The sequence below is a fragment of the Schistocerca piceifrons genome, chromosome 8 (genome assembly GCF_021461385.2).
Source record: "Schistocerca piceifrons isolate TAMUIC-IGC-003096 chromosome 8, iqSchPice1.1, whole genome shotgun sequence".
In the NCBI taxonomy this organism is placed as follows: Eukaryota; Metazoa; Arthropoda; class Insecta; order Orthoptera; family Acrididae; genus Schistocerca; species Schistocerca piceifrons.
Window position 1 is genome coordinate 210,592,609 of NC_060145.1, and position 24,575 is coordinate 210,617,183.

The 24,575-nt window shown below is 39.4% G+C and overlaps 1 protein-coding gene across 1 annotated transcript in view; it reads left to right on the forward strand.

Annotated features, from left to right (window-relative positions):
• LOC124711809 (small G protein signaling modulator 1-like) overlaps window positions 1-24,575 on the forward strand; it is a 319,654-nt gene that overhangs the window by 240,064 nt on the left and 55,015 nt on the right. The window contains exons 20-21 of the mRNA XM_047242033.1: window positions 17,248-17,340; window positions 19,771-19,886. Coding sequence (XP_047097989.1) covers window positions 17,248-17,340; window positions 19,771-19,886 — 209 coding nt within the window. The remainder of the gene's footprint in view (window positions 1-17,247; window positions 17,341-19,770; window positions 19,887-24,575) is intronic.

The following is a 24,575-nucleotide window of genomic DNA, read 5'->3' on the forward strand; positions in this document are numbered from 1 at the left end:
GTGATTACTAAGCCCATACTGGCACAGAAATCCAAGAGTTGTTTCCCGTTCCTGTTGGCCGCCATATCCTCTCCAAATTTACCCATAACCTTTTCATACCCTTCTGTTCGATTTCCAGTCCTGGCATTAAAATCGCCCATGAGCAGAACACTGTCCTTATCCTTTACTCTAACAACTACATCACTGAGTGCGTTATAAAAACTATCCATCTTATCTTGATCTGTCCCTTCACAATGTGGATATACTGACACAATCCTAATTTTCTTGCTAGACACTGTCACATCTATCCACATAAGTCGTTCGTTTACATACCTTATTGCAACTACGCTGGGTTCCATTTCTTTCCTGATGTAAAGCCCTACACCCCATTGTGCTATTCCTGCTTTGACTCCTGGCAGGTAGACCTTGTATTCTCCCACTTCCTCTTCTTCTCAACCCTTACTCGAATGTCACTAATAATATAAATGGATAGGCAAAAAATCTACTCACCAAGCGGTGGCTGGGGAAAACACACACACACACACATACACACACACACACACACACACACACACACACACAAGGATTTAACATATTCAAGCTTTTGGAGCCAGTGGCTCCTTCTTCTGGCAGAAGAATTTAAAGAGAAGAAAGAGGGGTGAAGGAAAAGGACTGAAGAGGTTTAGGAAAAGGGGTACAGTTTAGAAAAGTCGCCTGGTACCCCGGATCAGCGGAGACTTAGTGGACGGAATGAGAAGGAAACACTGATTATTGGGGACTGTGCTGGATGAGATGTGAAAATCTCAGAGCTTAGAGGGGGAAGACAGAGTAATCTGCAAGACAGAGTTTACTACTAACACATCATGCACGAGTAAGTAAGAGTTGAAAGCTAAGTGTGTTGTATGTAACAGAGGTGGGATGGGAATGGCAAAAAATAGACGAATCAGAAATTGAAATAGATAGGAAACTAAGAAAGGAGTAGTTACTGTGAATAATGCTGCAGTGGAAGGAATTAACATAAATTAAGGCCATGTGGGTGGAGAGAACTAAGGAAATGTTGCAGTTCTGAGAAACTGCTGTCTGAGGGAGGAATCCAGATGGCGTTTGTGGTGAAACAGGCATTGAGGTCATGATTGTCATGCTGCACAGCATGCTCTGCAACAGGATGTTGTGTGTTGCCTGTATACCCCCTCTGCCTGTGCCCATTCATTCTGACTGATAACTGGGTGATAGTCATGCCGTACAGTGTTTAAATAACAGCTGGTATATGATGTGTTGTTTCACAGTTGGCTCTCCCTTTGATAGTACACGTTTTGCCAGTTACGGAACAGGAATCTGTGGTGGTAGGAGGGTGCATAGGGCATGGTCACAGGTGTAGGAGCCATAGGGTAGGGAGATGGGTGCAGAAGAGTGTAGGGTCTGAAAAGGGAATTGCAGAGATTGGGAGGGCAACAAAAAGCCATTCTAGGTGTGGTTGGCAAAATCTCAGACAGAATGGATCTCATTTCAGGGCATTGTTTTAGGATGTTGTGGCCTTGTCAAAGTACAGGGTGTATACAACCCGGGACAACTGGGAGATCTGGGAAAAACCCGGGAATTTTTTAGAATTCCGGGAATTTTTCTAGAATTCCGGGAATTTTTCATTGTTTTAGTTTTCAGTAAATTTTTGTAACATTGACTGGTAAGAACCAATACTCTAATAAAAGATATTACTATATCTTGCTACTGCAGAATAATACTGCAGCAATAAACTATGAAAGAGAGAGAGAGAGAGAGAAACAAAAATAAAACTAAGATGCCAAAGAAATGCGCCATATACAGCAACTAAAACACAATGGTCACACAAGCATCTGCCAACAGCAAAATGTGCCGTTGGCTTTATGAAGACTATGTAATGCTTCATAACAGCTGATTGTCTCCAATGAGCGTGAAGTCACAACTGCTTACATTAGATTCGTTTGAGTAGTTGCGAGCAAGCTCATACACATGCGCAGTTGAGTCACGTGTGAGTAGTACCTTACTCCCGCATCTGGCTACAGAAGGGTGGCAGTTAGCTGTATAAGCAACAGCAGCAAGCAGCCGGATGCTACTCAGAAAAAAAAAAAAGAAACTGGCGCGCCTAAGCTGTCAGATTCACACGTGCACAACAGGCTTGGATATAGGGGGTGGAAGGCAAACCGGGGTATCTGCCCCGGGCGGCAATTTCTAACGAGGGGGGGGGGGGGAGACCTTGTTTCACAAAGTGCCTAGCATCCAGTGCATGTCGGTCTATCGATTATTCATATGATTTTGAAATGCATCCCTGTTACCAGAACACTACACTGGGAAGGGACAGTAGTACAGTCCCCGGTTAGCAGCCACTAGAGTTCAATTCTGGGAGTAGCATGGGAAACGCGTTGTACGAACACGTAATAACGCCTAACCGGAGAATAAATGCGGAATAACTAAAACGGTGATTGTGGCAGGGCTAGTTATATTAACCAGAGAATAAGTTTTAACCCTGGCAGGAATAGTTAGAGAATTAGTGATGGCAAGATTGTTTATTAGAATGAGGAAGGAGAAGAAATGGGGACATCACACAAATTATGAAAGAATATTACGATTCCAAATTTATATAAACATTTCCTACTATCGATATCACGCTTCAGAAGCTAGAGCGTATGAATGAAATGTAAAACTATTTCCTGACATGAAACTTTTTGCTTGCAGTAGGCTAATAGGCATTTGATATTGGTACTTCATGATTATATTTTGTCGTGTTATAAAAATGACCATTTGTGTCAAAACAGTGTTGTTTATTCAGTGAGTGTTACAATTGCTGCAATATTAGGCAGACCTATTTCATGTTATCTAGCAGACAGTGACAAAATACATGTAATCAGATCGAGAAACCACACCAGTATTGGGTACTATTTGTATTAATAGCTTTTTCAGTATTAGACAATGACATTTGGTATTTTCATGTAGCAACACATTTGACAAACTTTGATGAGCTAATAGATTCTTTCCCAAAAGGAAAACACGCCATGTAAAGCTGTACCAAGGTTATTGAGGAAAGCAATGTAAGGACTTAACTACTGAAGAAATGTGTACTGTCTTGCTTGTCTGTTGTCTTTGTTGTCTTTACTGGTTTTATGTCTCCTATATTTAATTTTATTTCACACAAAACATCAAGTTATTAGCTAACAGGCAATAAAGAGTGCAAATTTTCTGAAGAGTTCCTGTTCTCCCGGTTACAATTAATCCCATCCAGTATTTATTGTCAGTTTTTTTTTTTTGTTGCAACTGGGGCAGGTTGTCAAACCAGCCGACTGGGAACAGGAGGTGAGGCACCACCGGACATTTTAATTTCCATTGTCCTGAATTTAGCTTGATGGCACCCATTATAAAGTGTTACATGTTTGAGTTTTGTTTGAGTTCCACAGAGTGAAATACAGTGACGTGCGATAGAAGAATGGTGTGTGAAGAGGTGTGGCATTGCACTTTGGCACATTTAAGACCAAATAATATGTCTTACATTTCCTCTAACACATAGATGTGCGCTACAAAATGGACGTATTTTTGAAAAGTTGATTTTTTACATTTTTGGCGCCCTACCTGAAACGCTCGAGGGAGGAGGCACGCCACTCTCTAGTATTGCCCTGGTTCAGAATAATCGTAGATCTGGGGCAAATCTACAGAGCAGTCTTAAGTTGTAATGGGGAGGCGGGTTGTCTCAAGTGACCCATGTTTACGTTCAGTGATTTTGCTGTTCCCTTTTCTTTTATTGCTCGCATGTCAAATGAAAAGAAAATGGATTTCTGTGACTGGGAGCTATCAAGTGAATTAAAATACATTTACACAATTACGGAAGGCTAAAATATGTTGTTAGTTTCAGATTTTATTTTATTTCTCCTTTCTGACAGTCAAGCATTAATCACTCTGCAGAACAATGAAGTTATTTTTGTTGATTTGCTAAAGAAATTGGGCTTCTATTAATCTTTTCCGCTGAACCAGCCAATTTATTGCCAATTTATTTAAAATGGAGTGTTTAATTTGACAGTATTGACAGGTTTCAACTGTTCGCTGCATTTCAGGTGCACGTTTTCATCTTCTAACACATATGGCATTATGCCATAATAAAGAACCAAACATGAGATAATACAGTACTGGTACTCCAAGAAAAATTACATCTGAATCTGGACATATGAATGAGCACTTCAAACCAAATTATGCATTTTAGTATGGTTTTCGAAATTCTCGTGCTCTTGGAGTGTCCTCTAATGTCTTGTTTCTTTTATGACATCATGTAAGATCTTTTAATCATTTACATGTACAAATGTACAGGCTTCCTGCGTCATTGTAGCTGCGCAAGCGCGGTGACGCTTGTTATCTGGCGCTCTCTGACAACCTCTGAAACGAACCTATTTCTAACTGGTCATGGGAGAATATTGCGAATGGTGGTTTGAAAAGCATTACTGTCAAATTAAATTTCCTTTTATGCAAGATGAACTACGTGCTAGAATGCAGGATGAATTTCTTAAATCACAGAGCTTTTGACTCTCATTTAAAAATCAACTCTTTGAGTATGATGATTTAGAATAATTTCGGGCCCAGAAGGTCTGACATTTTTATGTCATTCTTAATAATTTTAGGGGCACATTTGTGTGGTGTATCTTAAAGTGTAACATGCATAAACAGAGGCAACATTATATGTGAAAGCTTTCCTTTTTTTTGTAGCAACACTTCGTATGTTAATTTAAACCATTAAGTTTTCCTATTTGTGTGTTCACATTACTTTTAATATACACTGTCGTTGGCTGGCGAGATCACATGACGTGAGCTATGACTGGCTTACAAAAGCGCATCGCAGTCTCTATTTCAATGCTTTGGAAAATAACATGCGGTGTTTGGTGGAATTCGAATTTACTTTTAAAATACGAAGATATACAGTATACATGTTGCTGCATGTCAGTCATCTCCCCAAAACATGTTTTGTTCCCAGAGTTTCTTCTTCTAAAGTGCTGGGAAATTGTACGCAGGTGTATCAAAGAATAACCATTCAAACGATTGATAAATTTTACAGTTCCGAGGAAAAGTATACTCTCACTTAACACAGAAAAAGTGTATTTTCACCCTGTAGGAAGTGTACTTTTAACTGGGAATTCCAGGAAAGATCCAGGAATCTTTTTCCTCATCCACGTATAAACCCTGAAGTAGTTGAATGATACATTCAAGACCAGGATAATACTGGGTGACAAGTGGTGTTATCCGAAGTTTTTTTGAAAGGGTCAGCAGTACCAGGACTGGATGTGATGGTCCAGGAAATCTGATTTTTAATTGGGCTGTTGGGATAATTATGTCCAGTGAAGGCTGAAGGGAGAGTGGTGGTGGTTTACTGCTGTAAAGAGTCTGCATTGGAACAAATACTTTGCCTCTAATACCAAGGCTGTACGGGAAACTATGTTTGACATGGAAAGAATGGCAACTGTCAAAATTTAAGTACTGTTGCTTGTCAGTAGGTTTTATGTAGACGGTAGTGTGTAGCTGGCCTTTGGTGAGGATGAGATCAACATCAAGGAAAGTGGTATAGGATTTGGAATAGGCCCATGTGAAATTTAATTGGTAGAACCTATTTAGAGATTCAAGGAATTTTAACAGCCCAGCCTCACCATGAGTCCTTACAGCAAAGATGTCATCAATATATCTAAACCAAACCAGGGACTGAAGGCTTATGGATTTCAGGAAAGCCCCCTCCAAGCAACTGATGAAAAGCTTGGCATAGGAAGGAGCCGTCTTGGTTCCCATGGCCGTACCCCTGATCTGCTTGTATGTCTGTCCCTCAAAGGCAAAGTAATGGTTGGTAAATATAAAGTTGATTAAGGTGAGCAAGAAGGATGTCATAGGCGTGGAATCAGGTGGACGTTGACAAACCAGGTATGTGGGGGATATGGTATAGAGGCAGATGCCATCAATGGTGTCAAACAAGGTGTGTGGTGGAAGTGGGATAGCCACAGATTTAAGATGATATAGGTAATGGCTGGTATCTTTAATATAGGAGGGAAGTCTTTGTACTGCGGGGGTTGCAGGTGTTGATCAACTAAGGCAGATATGCATTCGGTGGGTGTTTTGAATCCAACAAGGTGAAGGACCTACTTTCCTGTAAACGTAATGTCAACCGGAAATATTACTTTGCAGCCCAATCCCAAAACATTTCCAACGGCAAACTGACATTGAACCCTGCCTTTAACTGTTCTGACCACAATCCCAACTTGATCCACCAACTCTACCTCGGAATCATTCCTTCCAAGCCTTGCAAGAAGTCTCCACATCCAGCACTGCTTCACAACCTTTCCTCAGTTTCCTACAAAATGACCCTAACCTGTCCTCTGGAGAACTCCAGGCTCTATGTTCCATAAAAGCTGATGACTCCACTGTTATCATCCCAGCAGACAAAGGAACTACCACTGTGGTACTTGGCTGAAAGGAATATGTTAGCGAAGGTCTACGCCAGCTGTCTGACACCTCTATTTACAGCATCTGCCAAAATGATCCCATCCTTGTGATTTGAAAGACCTGCAGTCCTTCCTAAAATCTCCGTGCCCCTTACAAGGACTTACACCTCAATCCATAGAACCTCTTCCCCACCCAAACCATGCAGCCGCGCCTTTTACCTTTGTCTTAAGATCCACAAACCCAGTTATCCTGGCTATCCTTTAGTTGTTGGCTTGAAAGTAGCCACTGAACGTATGTCTGCCTTAGTTGATCAACACCTGCAAACCATAGTACAAAGACTTCCCTCCTATATTAAAGATACCAACCATTTCCTATATCACCTGAAATCCATGCTTGTCCCACTCCCACCACACAACTTGCTTGTCACCATTGATGCCATCTCCTTTTATACCAACATTCTCCAAGTGCATGGTCTGTCTGCTATTGAACATTTCCTCAGTCAACACCCACCTGATTCTAAGCCTATGACATCCTTCGTGCTCACATTAATCAGCCTTATACTTACTTTACCTTTGAGGGGCAGACATACAAGCAGGTGAGGGGTACAGCCATAGGAATGAGGATGGCTCCTTCCTATGTCAACCTTTTCATGGGTCACTTGGAGGGGGCTTCATGGGATCCATAAACCTTCAGCCCCTGGTTTGTTTTAGATACATTGATGATATCTTTGCTGTATGGACTCATGGTGAGGATGACGTGTTAAAATATTGATGTTGATTTCATCCTCACCAAAGGCCCTCTACTCACTTCCATCCACATCAAACCTACTGACAAACAACAGTACTTACATTTTGACAGTTGCCATTCTTTCCATGTCAAACTTTCCTTCCCATACAGCCTTGGTATTAAAGGCAAAGTATTTGCTACTATGCAGACTCTTTACAGCAGTAAACCACCACCACTCTCACTTCAGCCTTCACTGGACATAATTATCCCAACAGTCTAGTTCAGAGGCAGATTTCCTGGGCCATCAGATCCAACCATGGCACTGCTGATCCCTCCAAGAAACAACTTCAGAGCACACTACCTGTCACCCGGTATTATCCTGGTCTTGAATGTATCATTCAGCTACTTCGAGAAGGCCATGACTTCCTAAAATCATGCCATGAAATGAGATCCATTCTGTCTCTGATTTTGCCGACCACACCTAGAATAGCTTTTCGTCGCCCTCCCAATCTCCACAGTATCCTTGTCAGACCCTATGTTCCTCCTGCACCCATCTCCCTACTCTATGGCTCCTACCCCTCTGACCACCGCTGCTGTAAGGCTTGCTTTATGCACCCTTCTACCATTGCTTATTCCCTTCTACCATTGCTGGAAAAACATACACCATCAAAGGGAGAGCCACCTGTGAAACAACATGTCATATACCAACTGTTATGTAAACACCATTCGGCCCTTTACGTTGTCATAACTACCACATATCCTGTTGCAGACCATGCTTTTCAACATGACAGTCATAACCTCAGTGCAGGTTTCACCACACGTGCCATATGGATTCTTCCCCCGAGACAGCATTTTCTCAGAACTCCTCATGTGAGAACTAGCACTACAACATGTCCTTGGTTCTCACCACTCACCTGTCCTTAATTAATGTTAATTTCTTCCACCTCAGCATTTATTCACAGCAACTACTCCTTCCTTCACTCTATTTTAGCTTTTCTACATCTTTCACTTTCTGACTTGAATACAATGTTTGCCCAGGAAGTAATGTATCACATTTGTTTTCCCAGTCAAAAGCAATGCTACGAATGTGAAATGTTATGTATGTATTATCTGAAGTCTCTTGAGGGAGCACGACAAGTTTCCGTCAGTTCTCACAGATAGCGTAGCTGCAGGACAGTTTAAAAATGGCATCTGTAAGTGATGTACATTACAAGCAATATGCCATCATTAAACTTCTCACTGCAGAGGAACAAACTGTGGGGAATATACTCAATCACTTGTGCAAAGTCTGTGGAGCATCTGCTGTCGACAGAAGTACAGTTAGTCACTGGGCACAGAGGGTGAGGTCACCAGAAGGCAGTTGTGTGGAGCTCCATGATTTGCAGTGATGGGGAATCCATCTACAGCTGTCACACCTGACATGTTGCAATGAGCTGATGATGTCATTTGTGAGGACAGATGCTTTATGACATGGCAGGTGGCGCTGCATCTGTCAATCAGCAAAGGCAGTGTGGATGCAATTATTTTCACTCGTGGATATTCAAAAGTGTGGTCATGATCGGTCCCATGGAGTCTAATGGTGGATCACAAGTCACACAGAAAAAAACATTTGTTTTGATTTGTTTTAACGTTTTGAAGCTGAGGGGGGGGGGGGGGGAGGGCCTTCTTGTCCTGGATTTTGACAGGTGATGAAACCTGGGTTCACCATTTTGAGCCCAAAACAAAATTACAGTCGATGGAATGGTGCCATTCCCACTCCCCACAGGAGAAAAAATTCAAAGAAACTGCTTCCACCTGTAAGGTCATGATCATCATGTTCTGGGACTGTGAAGGTGTGATTCTCATTGATGTGATGCCAAGAGGCGGTATCGTTACTGCAGAATCATATGTCAACACATTAACAAAACTCAACATGCACTTCTGGTGACTTCGGTGCCACAGAAACCCAGGAGACATTTTGCTGCAACACGTTAACACTCATCCCCACACAAAACTGAGGACTTTTGAGCACATCACAAAACAGCATTTTACAATGTTACCCCATCCACCCTACAGCTCTGACCTAGCTGCCTCGGACTTCTACTTGTTTGGACCATTAAAGGATGCCATTTGTGGAAGGCATTTTGAGGTCGATGAGGAGGTGATTAACACAGTGAAGCACTGGCTCCACCACCAGGATAAGGATTGCTACCAACATGGCATACACACCCTTGTTTTGCACTGAAGGAAGGCCATATAACAGGCTGGAGATAACATGGAAAAATAGTGTGTGTAGAGAAAACACCATTCTTCCATGTGTGTAATTCTAATTATGTTCAATAAAGAACTGTTGAAGAAAAAAAAATGCAATGTATTCACTTAGCATTTCACTCGTATTAACTTATGCACAATGTTTTAGTATAATCTCTGTCTTGCATATTACCCTGCCTTCCACCTTTAAGCTCTCAGGTTTTCAAATTTCATCCGGTGCAGTCCCCAACAATCAGTATTTCCTTCTCATCCCGTCCGGTAAGTCTCTCCTGACATGGGGTTCTTGGTGACTTTTTTGAACTGTACCCCTTTCTCTAAGCCTCTCCAGTCCTTTTCCTTCACCCCTCTTCCTTCCCCTTCCACTCTTCTGCCAGAAGAAGAAGCCACTGGCTCTGAAAGCTTGTAAAAGTTAAACCCTTTTGTGTGTGCGCGTGTTCCCCTGCTGTTACTGGGTGAGTAGATTTTTTATCTATCTATTTATATTATTTTATCAATAACTGTTTATTTTTGTTGTTGTATTAGCCAAAATGGCCATCATTCCATCTTACGTAACCCTCTTGTCTGTCTTTGTTGTTGCCTATCTTGTTGAAACTATGGTCTGTTTTCTACCTTTTGTGTTATTATTCTGATCATTTATTTATCTGTACTACCCTGATTAATCAATACTTTGCCACTACAACTTTTCTGGTACCAGTTTATGTGCATGTAAATGGGCCCAATATTATTTTCAAATTTGCATGTAAGAATTCCACCATTATTTATAATTTGCTTACAGTTCACTACACTGCAGGATATTCTCCCAATCATCTCTCGCTGATTTATTATCAGATTTGACAGCTATTTTATTTCCTACCCTCCACTTACCCCATTTATACGCAATTCTTTCACATTTTTGTTCATCTCCTGTGACTTTCTCTTTTCATTGGCCAGTTTTTAAATTTTGTCTCTTTTCAAGACTTTGCCTATTGTGGGGTGTTTTTTTTTGGGCAATGATCTTTTCAGATCATATAGACCACTCTTGTGGTGAGAACTTCTCACACACTCATTGTCTCTTGTTAACCATTGTCTGTTCTCATGATTTTCATGTTAATTTTTCTGATTTTTCGAATTTTTTCCCCTGTTTCTCTTCTATTTTTCTATCTTTTTCCACCCTCTTCCCCTTGTTCTTGCCACTCCCACCATTTCTAACACTCCAAATCGTCCTCTCTTGCCGTGATGAATCCCATCACATATTACATCTGTTCTTTTTGAAAACATGCATTTGCACAATCAAAATTAAGGTCCCACATTCTGTTTCTTGAAACCTGATGTCCCTTGGAGTTACTTCCAAAGGCCTAACATTGTAAATCCCTGTTTCTGGGTGTAATCCTACTCTACAGATTCAAATAGAGCAATATCTTGCACTTACCCAACTAATCTGTGATCTACATGCCTCATCTCTCAGTTTCCATTCCACATGACCTCTCTCCTTCTACAAAATCCTACAGTTATGTTTGACCGAGCAAGGTGGCACAGTGGTTAGACACTGGACTCGCATTCGGGAGAACGACGGTTCAATCCTGCATCCGGCCATCCTGATTTAGGTTTTCCGTGATTTCCCTAAATCGCTCCAGGCAAATGCCGGGATGATTCCTTTCAGAGGGCACAGCCGACTTCCTTCCCCATCCTTCCCAAATCCGATGAGACCAATGACCTCGCTGTCTGGTCTACTTCCCCAAACAACCCAACCCAACACCTGCAGTTATGTTTCCTTTGAATGGTATCATCCACCGAGCCCACTTCAGACTGCAACATGTCAGACTTCACCTCAAAAACCTATTCCACCTCATCTTAAACTACCTCGATAGTGGTGTTTCCCTTCCTGCCCTCTGCAACTCCACAAACAGCCACACCATCAGCCACCACTCCTCTACTACGGACTGAGCATGGCCAACCTTCTTAACATCCCACAGCCTTCACCCATAATCATAAGAACCAGTCACAACAGTACAGTGTTCTCAACCTCTCAACCAAAACACTATCCCCCATGAATTATCTGTATTATCTGAGGGTCTCACTTTCAGCCCTAAACCTGCATTTAACCATGCTGCTTTGATGAAGGACGTACATTTAATGTCAACTGGAAACATCACTTTGCAACCCAGTCCCAAAACCTTTCCGACAGCAAACCTTGAAGAGTTCCGACTATGATCCCAACTTGATTCACCACCTCTGCCTCAGAATCATCCTGTACAAGCCTTCCAAGAATTCCTCACATCCAGTATTGCTTCCCAACTTTCCCCAGGTCACTACAACATGACCTTAACCTGTCCTATACAGAACTCCAGGCTCTACATTCCCTAAAAGCTGGTGACTCCATCATTATCCTCCCAGCAGACAAAGGATATACCACTGTGTTACTTAACTGACAGAAGTATATTAGTGAAGGCCTACACTAGCTGTCTGACACCTCTACTTACAGCATCTGCCATCAATATCCCATTCCTGTGATTTGAACAGACCTGCAGTCCGTCCTAAAATCTTCAGGTCTCTTACACCTCAAACCATAGAACTTCTTACCCCACCCAAACCATGCACCCCCACCTTTTACCTTAGTGCTAAGATCCACAAACCCAATCATCCTGGCCGTCCTATAGTTGCTGGCTTCAAAGTGGTTGATCAATACCTGCAAAGACTTCCCTCCTATATTAAAGATACCAACCATTTCCTGTATTGTCTGAAATCCATGCCCATCCCACTCTCAAAACATGCCTTGCTTGTCATCATTGATGCCATTTCATGGGATGATAAGCCTTCAGCCCCTGGTTTGTTTTAGATACATTGATAATATCTTTGCCTCATGGTGAGGCTGATATGTTAAAATTCCTTGAGTCTCTAAATAGGTTCTCCCAGTTAAATTTCACGTGGTCCTATTCCAAATCCTATGCCACTGTGCTTGATATTGATCTCATCCTCACCAAAGGCCAGCTACACACTTTCATCTACACAAACCTACTGACAAACAACAGTACTTACATTTTGACAGTTTCCGTCCTTTCCATGTCAAACGTTCCCTCTCATATAGCCTTGGCATTTGAGGGAAACGTATTTGTTTAGATGCAGCCTCTTTACACCTCCACTCTCACTTCAGCCTTCACTAGACGTAATCATCCCAACAGCCTACTTCAAAAGTGGATTTCCTGGGCTATCACAACCAATTCTGGTACTGCTGATCCCTCCAAAAATACAACTGCAGAGCACACCACTTGTCACCCTGTTTACCCTGCTCTTGACTGTATCAATCAGCTACTTGGACAAGGCTATGACCCTATGCTTTTTCTGCACCCATCTCCCTACCCTATGCCTCCCACCCCTGTGACCATCCCTGCTGCAAGACTTGCTCTATGCACCCTCCTACCACCACCTATTCCAGCCCTGTAACTGGCAAAACATTTATCGTCAAAGAGTGAGTCACCTGTGAAACAACGCATGTCATATGTTATGTAAATACTTTTCAGCATTTTACAACGGCATGACTACCACCCGGTTATCAGTCAGGGTGAATGAGCAGGGGCAGAGAATGCATACAGGCAGCACACAATATCCTGTTACAGAGCATGCTGTACAACATGACTGTCATGACCTTGGTGCCTGTTTAATCACAAGCACCATCCGGATTCTTCCCCCACACAGCAGTTTCTCAGAACTCCTCAGGTGGGAACTAACACTGCAACATGTCCTTGTTTTTCGCCACCCACCTGGTCTTACTTTACATTAATTACTTCTGTTTGAGTTATTCACAGTAACTATTCCTTTCTTCACTCCATTTTAGTTTTCTACATCTTTCATTTTCTGACTTGTCTATTTTTTGCAATCCCCCATTCCACCTCTGTTACACACAATGCGCTTAGCTTTTCACTCTTATTAACTTGTGCGCAATGTTTTAGTAGTAATCGGTGTCCTGTATTTTACCCTGTCTTCCACCTTTAAGTTCTAAGGTTTTCTAATCTCATCCAGTGAAGTCCTCAACAATCTTTCTTTGCTTCTATCCCTTCGTATACTAAAAATCAACTTAGACAAAATATCAATGAAGTCATAGAAGCTGTTGATGCATTTTTATATCTTGGTCAGTGGAATACAACAGTTGATTGGACAACAAATAAAACAAACAGAGGGTTAAAAAATGTTCTTAAGCCCTTTTGCTAAATTAAATAGTTTTCCAAACTAAGCTTCCAATCTGTGTGAAAAAGAAATGTTACAATCAATGTTTACTTCCATTTATGGTTTGTGGCAGGTAGTATTGACTTCCACCATGAAAACCATTAAATACTCGATTTCTCAGAGAGCTATAGTTAGATGCATGTTGGGAATTGCTAATAAAAACTAAAATAGAAACAAATGTATCAGGGTAGTCTGTAGTGGAAGACGTAACTATTATTGTCATGAAGTTGTAATGATGATACACAGTCTGACAACTAGTTGCTAGGTGGGCCAAAGAATACTTTACTAGATTACAGGAGGTACAAAAAGAACGATGTGGCAGTCTAATGGAAGATGCATTTGCAACTTGGTGTGCATAAGGCTGATGACTGTAAACTATGTAAAAGCCTAGAGGATGATTTTATCTAGCAGTAGGCATCAAATGGTTGATTAGTATAGAGGCTCAAGAGAATATGAATGATTGAATGCAATTATACAGTGAAATAATAATAAGGAAAGAGTCAGAAATAATTGATGTGTCTCTTCATAACGATAGAAACTTATCAATAAGATTAAAAGTCTCTTACAAATAACCGGAACAATTAGAAATGGAAACAAGAAACTAAGAGTACAGTGGAAACTCGATTAACCATCATCTTCGGGACCGTGGTCATGACGGTTGAGCGAATAGATGAATAACAGAAACACTGTATTCCTCCAAAACATAACCTCAATCAATTATTTTATGTATAGACACATATCACTCTCACAGTAATATATTAATATCTTGGAGCAAAAACAAATTAAACATGATTGTAATAGCAAATAAAACTATTTATTTCATGATAAAAACATCTGTACAGTAGCTACAAAAGTTGCAAAATACGTAATGTACAGTACTGTACTGTACTATAAACTTACAAGTGAAATAGTTTATCTAGCTTGGAAATAGTCAGTCAATTTCTTCTGCCTTTTTGATGTTCGATCTTTCACCGCGGCAATATTTCGTATTTTTCGGAGCAGTAGTGCCTGCGTTGCATTAGCCTCTTCTTGACTTTCAAACCATTCTATACACTTAGACAGCATTGTTTCGGTCTCTGAATGGCTAATAGTTTGTTTTTCTTCATGGTTTGAACACTCGTCTTCATCAGCCCCTTCTTCTTCTTTGGTGGCACTTACACTGGCAACAATTTCGTCATCACTCAAAATTCGAAAACCCCCATCCACTTTGTCACACTCTAACGACTCTGATACTTCTTCTGACGTCAAATGTGTGCTGCTTTGTAAATTATTGCACAAAATGACCATCTCATCAACTGTCACACACTCAGGTTCCTCCGATTCTTCACCTCTAGGTTGAGGCCAAAGTTTATTCCAGCCGTTCTTGAGATTTGACATTGACAAATCACTCCATGCACTGGCAAAATTTAAAATGGCATCTTTAATACTGTATGATCTCTGAAACTGTTTTACAGATGTTGATTCATTAGATGAGAGCAAACTTTCGATAAATATTTTTCTGTAACGACGTTTCATGTTTTCGATGATTCCCTGATCCATGGGCCGTATAAGTGAAGTTGTGTTTGCTGGAAGGAAGAGACATGTTATGTTGCCGTCATCACTTTTCGTTTCACAAGTAGGGTGCATTGGGGCATTGTCTAATAGCAATAGCACTTTCTGTGGCATATTTTTTTCAGTCAAATGTGCTCTAACTTGAGGTACAAATTGTTTGTGAAACCAGTCAGAAAAAATTGATTGATTCATTCAAGCAATCTTCTGGCCGTGGTATTGTGCAGGGAGGGCATTCAAATTCAAATTCTTGAATGCACAACGTTTTCTTGATTTCCCAATCACAAGTAGGGGTAGCCTGTGATTGCCGGTCGCATTTGCGCAAACCATAGCAGTGATGCGATCTTTTTGTACTTCGAAACCTGGAGCAGCTTTTTCAGAGTGTGATGCTAATGTCTTTTGTGGTAAAGCCTTCCAATGAAGCCCAGTTTCATCACAATTGTAAACTTGCTCCCTAACAAGATTCAATTCAGCCATTTTTTCTTTAAATTGTTCCCGGAACTCAGCAATTACAGAGCTATCTGCGCTGAGTATTTCTCCACTGATATCAAGTTGGCGAATGCCATGACAAAATTTAAACTTGTCGAGTCATCCGATACTTGCTTTAAAAGATGAGTCACCATCAAGTTTGTTGTTCATTTCAACAGCCTTGGCCATTATTATAGGCCCTGAAAGTGGAATCCCCTGACTTCTTGCTTGTATAAACCATCGGTGCATTGCAGTATCCAAATCATCATATTTTGCAGGTTTCATTGTCTTTCTTGTTCGCACATCTCCATCCATACTCTGCGTTGTTGACACATGTTGTTCTATTTTATCAGCATCACGTTTTATATCGTTTACTGTTGTTCTTCCAATACCATAAATCAGCGCTACACTTGTTGCAGTTTCGCCATTTCTTAAGCGCTTTATAATTTCAAGTTTTTGATTAAGTCCTAAAACAACACGTTTATGTTTTTCAGACATTTTATCAAGTCACTGTATCACACACACCTGCACTAAATATGGTAGTGTAAAATATTAGTCAATAAAGCTTATTTGAGTGGAAAACGTAACACGGCACAGCCCACTAGATACACTGCAACAATTACAGTCTTCTCGCCACAACTGGAAACCGATCCAGCAGTGATTGTTGACTCACAAGTGAGACAAAGACAAGAAAAGGGGGAGATGTGTTAGCACGTCAACTGAAGGTCATGTTTTATGTACCATTCTACGGCGGGTGGGTACATTCACTTCCCACTAAAATAGAGTAAATAAACAAAGTGAACGCATCACTGCACCTTAGAGCATTATGTTATTACAGTATTATTATGCTGTAACGCAGTGACGGTTATCAGAAACTGACGGTTAAACTGACAGTTATCAGAAACTGATGGTTATCAGAAACTGACGGTTTAAAGAGTGACGGTTAATCGAGTTATTATTGTAATTAGAACACACACACACACACACACACACACACACACACACACACACACACACACACTGGTGTCAAGTCTTTTGAAAATAGTGATGGCAACCATAGCAAATGAAAAGTATGCAAATATTGATCACAAACATATATAAACAGCAACTCAGTGCTGAATTTGGTTAAAGCTAAATGACCCATCTATCCCCATTCCCACTCCTACCTGACATATGCATTTCAGTTAATCAGGTAGTCGATAAAATAATATAGTGCCATGTCCACATGTAATAATCATTTTAAGCAGTTGGTAGACAAAATAATATAGTGCCATGTTCACATGTGCTCACCTTCTACTAGATCATCACTTTGGTCTTTTCACATCTCCTGAAACCCACCAAAATATTTGCTTGGCCCATCTACCAATAAGTTGTCAGGCTGTATGCCCAGCGTATCTTATCTGTGCTATTCATAAAATTAAAGGAAACAATAGGTCTGTTACATCCTCCATAAAAGGAAAAAATTTCATAATTTCTAATAATGCTAGTCATGATCTAAAATTATCCTTGCAATTTGCCATTGACATGTCAACAATTTTTGTTTTTGACACTTCAGAATAATATAGAAACTTATGAAGTTGTTTTACAACACAGTTTTCATGTGACTCAGATATTTCAGGTAATTTTGGATTATGTTTTCAGCAAAGACAGCAGCACAATCTGGAGCTGTCATTGTGACAACGAATCCATCACTTGACAGTGGCACACATTCAGATCCTCTAGCCGATGACATGGGTAAGCGTAACTTTCCCTTTGAAAACTGACATATCATACATATTGCATTGCAAACCACTAAAATGTAAAACCTTCTCTAACATAAATAACAAAATGTACAGTTTTGGAAATGACATAGCAGTTTTTCTGATTAACATCAATTTACTGAAATTTCTTATTTTGTGCCAACACAAACAGCTGATCATCATCTTATGGTGACCCGAATTGCTCTATTTTTTTATATGGATTTTCATGAAGTTCTAAACCCTGTCAATGACAAGGTTTTTTTCACAAAGTTTTAAAAGAAATAAATTTTTGTAATTTCTTTACTTCTATCTCAGTATGTGACCCATAGCTAACCAGGGTAAGCTTACAGTTGGTCGTATTGTCTAAGTAGAGCTTCTGTCTTTTCTTATTTGTGTTCCACTAGTGTTGCCCATCCTCTGCTGAGTGTATAATATACATTTACTCATATTTTATGCAATTGGGCCATGTTTCCTTGCAATATTTCTGTAACAAATAAACATCATTTCTCTGCATTATGGATCTTGCTTACTTATTTTTATTAATTTCACACTAAACCGTGTGCCATATTTCTTAGTTGTAATTTACTCTGTGTGAAAACTTCTGCTTCAAGTGATGTAAACTACAGTTTGACAAATGTAAATGTTAATTCTTGTAATTAGTTTTCTAAATGTGATTGTGAATCATGAGTTCATGAAGAATATTAGTATTTGATATGAACTGACCTATGTGATATTTTTTCTGTATTCTTTTCATATCACAAATGGTCATCTTTTACTCTATATTTATTTTTCCCAAATATCACAGAATTGTTTTTGTAAAGTGTTAATTGATCTGAATTTGTGTGTATTCCCAGTGGCTTTCCCCACACTCATGCCACCATTGACAATCAAGAATACACACAAGAAAGAGAAATCTCATCTGATATAACTTGCTGCACTCAACACCAGTGAAACTTCTGTACTAAGTACCAGCCAAGAAATGACAACTGGGCTCTGCCTTTAACTGTTCCAAAACCTAGGTGTAGAGTTTTAAATGTATGTTTATCGGCGATACCTGGATATTATTATTATTTTCTTTGTTGAAGATAAGTACAGCCTACCATAGCAAATGAAAAGTATGCAAATATTGATCACAAACATATATAAACAGCAACTCAGTGCTGAATTTGGTTAAAGCTAAATGACCCATCTATCCCCATTCCCACTCCTACCTGACATATGCATTTCAGTTAATCAGGTAGTAGATAAAATAATATAGTGCCATGTCCACATGTAATAATCATTTTAAGCAGTTAGTAGACAAAATAATATAGTGCCATGTTCACATGTGCTCACCTTCTAGTAGATCATCACTTTGGTCTTTTCACATCTCCTGAAACCCACCAAAATATTTGCTTGGCCCGTCTACCATGCAATTGTATGCAGCTATTAAATTTATCTCTTCGTAAAACAACACTTTGGTGAATGTTTTTTCCATTATCTGAATACACACACTTCACAGCCAAACATAACATAAAACACATGTGGTAATGGTGCAGGTTAAATGGGTCTCTCCATAATGTGTGTGTGTGTATATGTGTGTGTGTGTGTGTGTGTGTGTGTGTGTGTGTGTGTGTATAAAAGGTGGGTTCAGTGAACATGTGTAGTGTGAAAAAGGGAAATGAATGTTACATGGTTTCCTATCCCCTTTTTTCTGTGCTCTATTTAAGTTGTTAAAATACTGTGTTATTCTACTAATGCTATAAAATTTTAGATATTTCTTTGAGATACTGCAGCTATTCGGTTGTACATTGCAGTTTACTTTGGGTATTGTTTTGTGTTTTCCATTTTAGAATTCCACCTCATAGGCAATTACACCTTTTATGCCTATATTACTTGTGCACACATTTTGTTGTATATTTCAATTCACATAATTTAATTTTTATCACAGTCCAGTTCATTTATATTTCTTGACCACAAGTCATGGCAGTTCTTTATATTGAGTTTTGTGCAGACATGAGGGGAAAAATTGATGAAAAGTAAGTAAAGAACACTTCTGGTAACTTTTCCATTGGATACTGGGTTCTAAAATCCATTGTCACTGTGCAACAGTGACTAACCAAGATTCTGTTTGCCTTTGTTAATTTGAAATGGTTATTCAGAATCAAATCATGGCCTTGTAAAAATGTTTATTTCCATCTGCAGAAGACTCACATGCTTCCAGTTTTTACCTGTATGGTGTTCTTTATAGTGTATTTGATGGACTTATTATTAATGGGGATATTATGCTTACTGAATCATGATTTTCAATTTGAAGTGAAGTTAGAAGTAACCAAGTAACATACAGGTATCTTACAGAGGAAATAGGCAAACTTCATTAATGTGGTTTATAAAACAAAGTTGCATGTTTCCATTTACATAGTTTTGTTTCTTATTTTGGTCACAGGGGAGAGAACGCTTGAGACACATCCTGAAGAACACGATACTCTTGCTGTAGAAGAGGAGGAGTCTGCCCGCTCTTCCTGTGTATCCCCAGCGAGTTCACAAGGTGGAGTCTACTCGGTTGGTATTTCCAAATGTATTTTCCTCTCACCAACATTTCACTTGTATCTCCAAGTACACCAGGTGCTTCTGTTTAATCCTGACATTTGACAAAAACACAAAGGCCTCACCTGAGACCAAGTCCATTTTGAATCAGTCTTTTATAACAATCTTCCCAATGAATGTTCCACCGTCATCTTTAGTTTTCATTGTGATATTGAAAGCTACACTGTTTGTTAGAAGTTTGTTATATTTGTATCCATGTTCATAGTTCCTTTCTATTTTTTGGGGTATCATTACTTGTTGTCCAGTGTTGGTGTACCATTTCAGCAAACTTATTTTTATTTCTGAAATGCTATACTGCTGTGCCTCCTTCATTCTATTTTATTCTCATAATTTGTTTCCTGCTATATTTCTATTATTTTGCTATTTTATTGCCCGCATCTCGTGGTCGTGCGGTAGCGTTCTCGCTTCCCACGCCCGGGTTCCCGGGTTCGATTCCCGGCGGGGTCAGGGATTTTCTCTGCCTCGTGATGGCTGGGTGTTGTGTGCTGTCCTTAGGTTAGTTAGGTTTAAGTAGTTCTAAGTTCTAGGGGACTGATGACCATAGATGTTAAGTCCCATAGTGCTCAGAGCCATTTGAACCATTTTTTGCTATTTTATTACCTTCTTTTATATCAAGGGGATTCAGAGTATGCAACCCTTTTGTATGTTAATGCCGTTTTAGTGGAGATGCAGAATTTTAGGATTTTTCTGTGTTAATATAAGGTGAACATTATTTCAAATATGTAAATGGGTTTCTAATTTTGTTCCTTCATTTTGAATTATTAAATTCTCTACATAGTTTACCCAAATGAAATATCATTCCTTAAAGGGCATCATATTTGCTGTTGATTGTAGAAATGATTTATTTCACAACTGCAACTTTGGCCTTATATCATTGTTTGCTGTAATTTTTTTCAATCCTTTATTTTTTTTTGTGCAGGTTGTTGATCCAGGATAGGTGCTTATAACAGTATGTATTATTGTAACCCATTCTCCTTGCCATCAACTAGGCTACTAATATTAACCAGTAGAGTGATGACAGTAGCAAATAATAATATTTACACTGGCTGAGAGAAATGTAATTATAATTAATTGAAGTTGAAAGATAATTTACTAGTGCTATTAAAATTCATAGAGGTTGTTGTCAATATATTACAGCTGTCACATATGTTTCTTTGAGCTCAGTAGTAAATGTAAAATAGAGCACTATATTTGGCAGAGGACATTTTAAATATACTTGTTTGGTTTTTCAGATGTAATGTAGTGTCAACTTTGTGATTTAGAATACAATATTAGGTTCAGTCTCAGGAAAATTAGCCAATACCCTGGTTCTTGACATCTTAGATTTTGACAATTTTTGTACATAGCTAGTAACAGTTCTCTTCATGACAAATCCGACATTAAATTTTTTGGGCCTTTCATTTTGTAGTTATTCATTTGTAAAGTTTCCAAAATTGTTAGACTTTGTCACATTTTGAAACCTTATCTCAAAAATTGACTTACCGAGCTAAATTTATCATTTTATTCAGTTTCTTAAAAGCTTTAAAATATGTGCTACTTAACTATATTCATAAAATTGATGAATTTTCCTAAAACATTTTTTTGATTCTTAAAATTTCAAAATCAAACTTCTTGTACTTTGGAAAAAATGTAACTTATTTTAGTCACACACTATTTGTTAATGTGTGCCAAATATCGTGTGATATTACAGTGGAAACATATTAAAATATATTGTATTTTACTGGTATGTGCAGCATCCATCACATAGTCATTAGGACTTTTGATTTATTACTAAGTTGTAATGGAAACCGTTAACCAGCAAAACCCAAATAAGGTTATCTATTTTTTATTTGTTGTCAATAAATGTATTATGTTATTAGAATAATACATTTCAGTTTTAATACAGATTTGGCTTTCCCATGTTACCGGAAAATACTCTAACATATACCATAACATATGCTCACTAAAGACGATGGATAATTTATTTAATGGATCCTTTATTTTGTAGGTGTTACTATTTAATATTGTGTTATTTAGTGCCCTGAAATGAGAAACTTTCTAGTCACCTTCAACATGTGGTGATACACATACTGTCTCAGATAAGATTTGTATTCTTGTCTTCTTTCAAATGATCGAGCACGAGGAGGCACCTTGGTTAGCACACTAGACTCACATTTGGGAGGATGACAGTTCAAATCTCCATCTGGCCTTTCCAATTTTGTTTTTCCGTGATTTCCCTAAATTGTTTCAGGTAAGTGCAGGGTGGTTCCTTTGAAAAGGGCACAGTCTAATTTCCTGTCCCACCCTTTTGTAATCTGAGTTTGTACTCTGTCTCTAATGCCTGCGCTGTCTACAGGGCATTAAACTCTAATATTCCTGCCATCCTTCTTTCAAATAACATAATCTAGTTCCCTCAAGCAATAATACAGTTATTAGTATAACAACATGTTCTTTGCCAGTTTAATCTCTGAGGTTTATCACATTTATTTACGTGATATGTTCTTCTAGTGGACGTTGTGGACTGTAATTTACAAAACATGGAGTTTTTAGGAACAGTAAATTTATTTGGTCTTCTTGGGCTTGAAAACGGAGAAGCTGGTTCACAATAATGCATGGCCAAAAACTCAATTGTATACCAGTCTTTTTGTTGTACCTCTCTGTGACTCAGTGTCTCCTCTATATAGTGAGTAGCAATCTATCCTTTGCACAGTATTGTTATAATGCCCTCGTAGCACTGTGAACACCTTACTGGTAGCAAATTGTTTTCCCTACCATTGTCACAGAATTGCAATAAATAAGCTGGTTCTAATGGCTTCATGAATGCTATCCTTAAGTTGTGCCTTGTGCCTTGACCCATCTCCTCCGAACACAAGAAGAGATCTTGATAACTGATTTCATTGTATGCTGACACTGCGAACTGCAGCTATGACGTGAAGCTGTGTGCGGTTGCTGTGTGTGATCAACCCTTCTGGGTTGGTGGCCTCTGTGGTAACAGGGTTGGATAACGGTGGTGGGTCATTGTCAGGATGTTGGCCATAGGTATCTCATAAAAACAGTATAATTTGTCAAATACTTTATTCAGACTCAAGCTACAACAATGCAGCGACCTTGTCCCCCCTTGGCACATGATGAGGGCAGCACACAGAGAGTAGCTGAACCCAGCAGGTGGCCAGAAGCAGCTGTGAAATGAACAGCTGGAGGAATGCTGACACCCAGAGTACTTGCAGCAGCATGCACACCAGCTATGCACAGCTTGCTGCTTGCAGAAAGGAATGCCAGCAACACTGAGGCCCCATGTTATTCTTGCAGGGGATGTCAGTCCTCATAAGTAGGAACTTGCCCTTGTAAGCGAAGGCATGCGGTACCATATCACCTGCACCAGCGTAGGAGGATGAGCGGCTGCACTGCCCTCGTCTCAAACAGCTGTCCTCCAGAGCTGAAGTCTGCTGTGGCTGGAGAGAGCTGGAAGGTGGCTCACAAGTGGGAAATCCATGGAGATGGACTCAGATCCTTCATTTGGACTAACGATAGTGAAGGTCCATCCTCGTAGTGGCTGCCTGCAGAACAATATTACCACCTGGCATAGTGCTCTTCTTGTGGCTGGTGCTGCCAAACTAGGACACTTTTGGCTAGAAATGATGGGTATTTATTCTGATTAAGTGGTCATTTGTTGTGCTGATGTACCGCTTCTGTGGACATATATAACAAGTCTGTCACTCAAAGGTGCAGAACTGGCCAGCCAGTTCCAGTGTAGCCTTTCGCTGTGGTATCGGTGTTCCAGTGCTCAACCTGGATTGGCTCATAATGCGTAAGCAGGCCAATTGCTGCAAGGTTTTTGGCTCCTGCCAGCTTCTAAGGCTTCTCACAACTGCAATGGCAGAGCTGTTATTTTCATAGTAGTGTCCAAGAAATGTTAAAAATTGAATAATTAGCAATTTCACAAGTTCATCTACTAGAATTGGGCATTTATGGAATCAGAAAAATCATGGCTACTACAGAACCATAGACTGAATTTTGGAAATAATCATAAATTAAGATTCAAATATTTCAGAACAAGAGAACTTTGGTCATGAATTATTTTCAAAATGAAAAGTTTTTCAGGAAAAAAGTGCTTGTGGAGAAGAGGAAAATGAGGTCTACAAAATGAGCTATACCAATTTAGCCAGGAATATGTTAACTCACTGCAAACTATATCTCTACAAGTTCTTGATGAATCTTAAATTGTGAAGATTTATTTATGAAAATTATTCCCAGTTAAACTAACTGTACTATTTTTATCAGTGCTTGTGAAATTACTCTGTGACCAATAAAATTTTATGACTTGCTGCTTGAATGAGAAAGTATTCATTTTGTGTAACTTTCATATATATTCTGTTCACAAAGCTGGAGCAAATGAAATAAAAGATATTGATGTTAGAAGCGGTCCAAGAACAAAAATGGTGGTTCCACCTCACTCTGTTACACCCTATACTGCATTTGTGTAATTACTCTCTTTGGTCTAAAGTCTTAGTGTTGTAGTTGAGTGCCCATTTGGAAGTAAATTCGACTGCTTTGAACTCTGTGACACTTGACAGTGTATAGAGGGATAACTATTCACTATCTTACATAGTTGTAATTGTGCCTTGTGATACTGTTTATCTGCATCATTTACATGGCAGCTTTTTG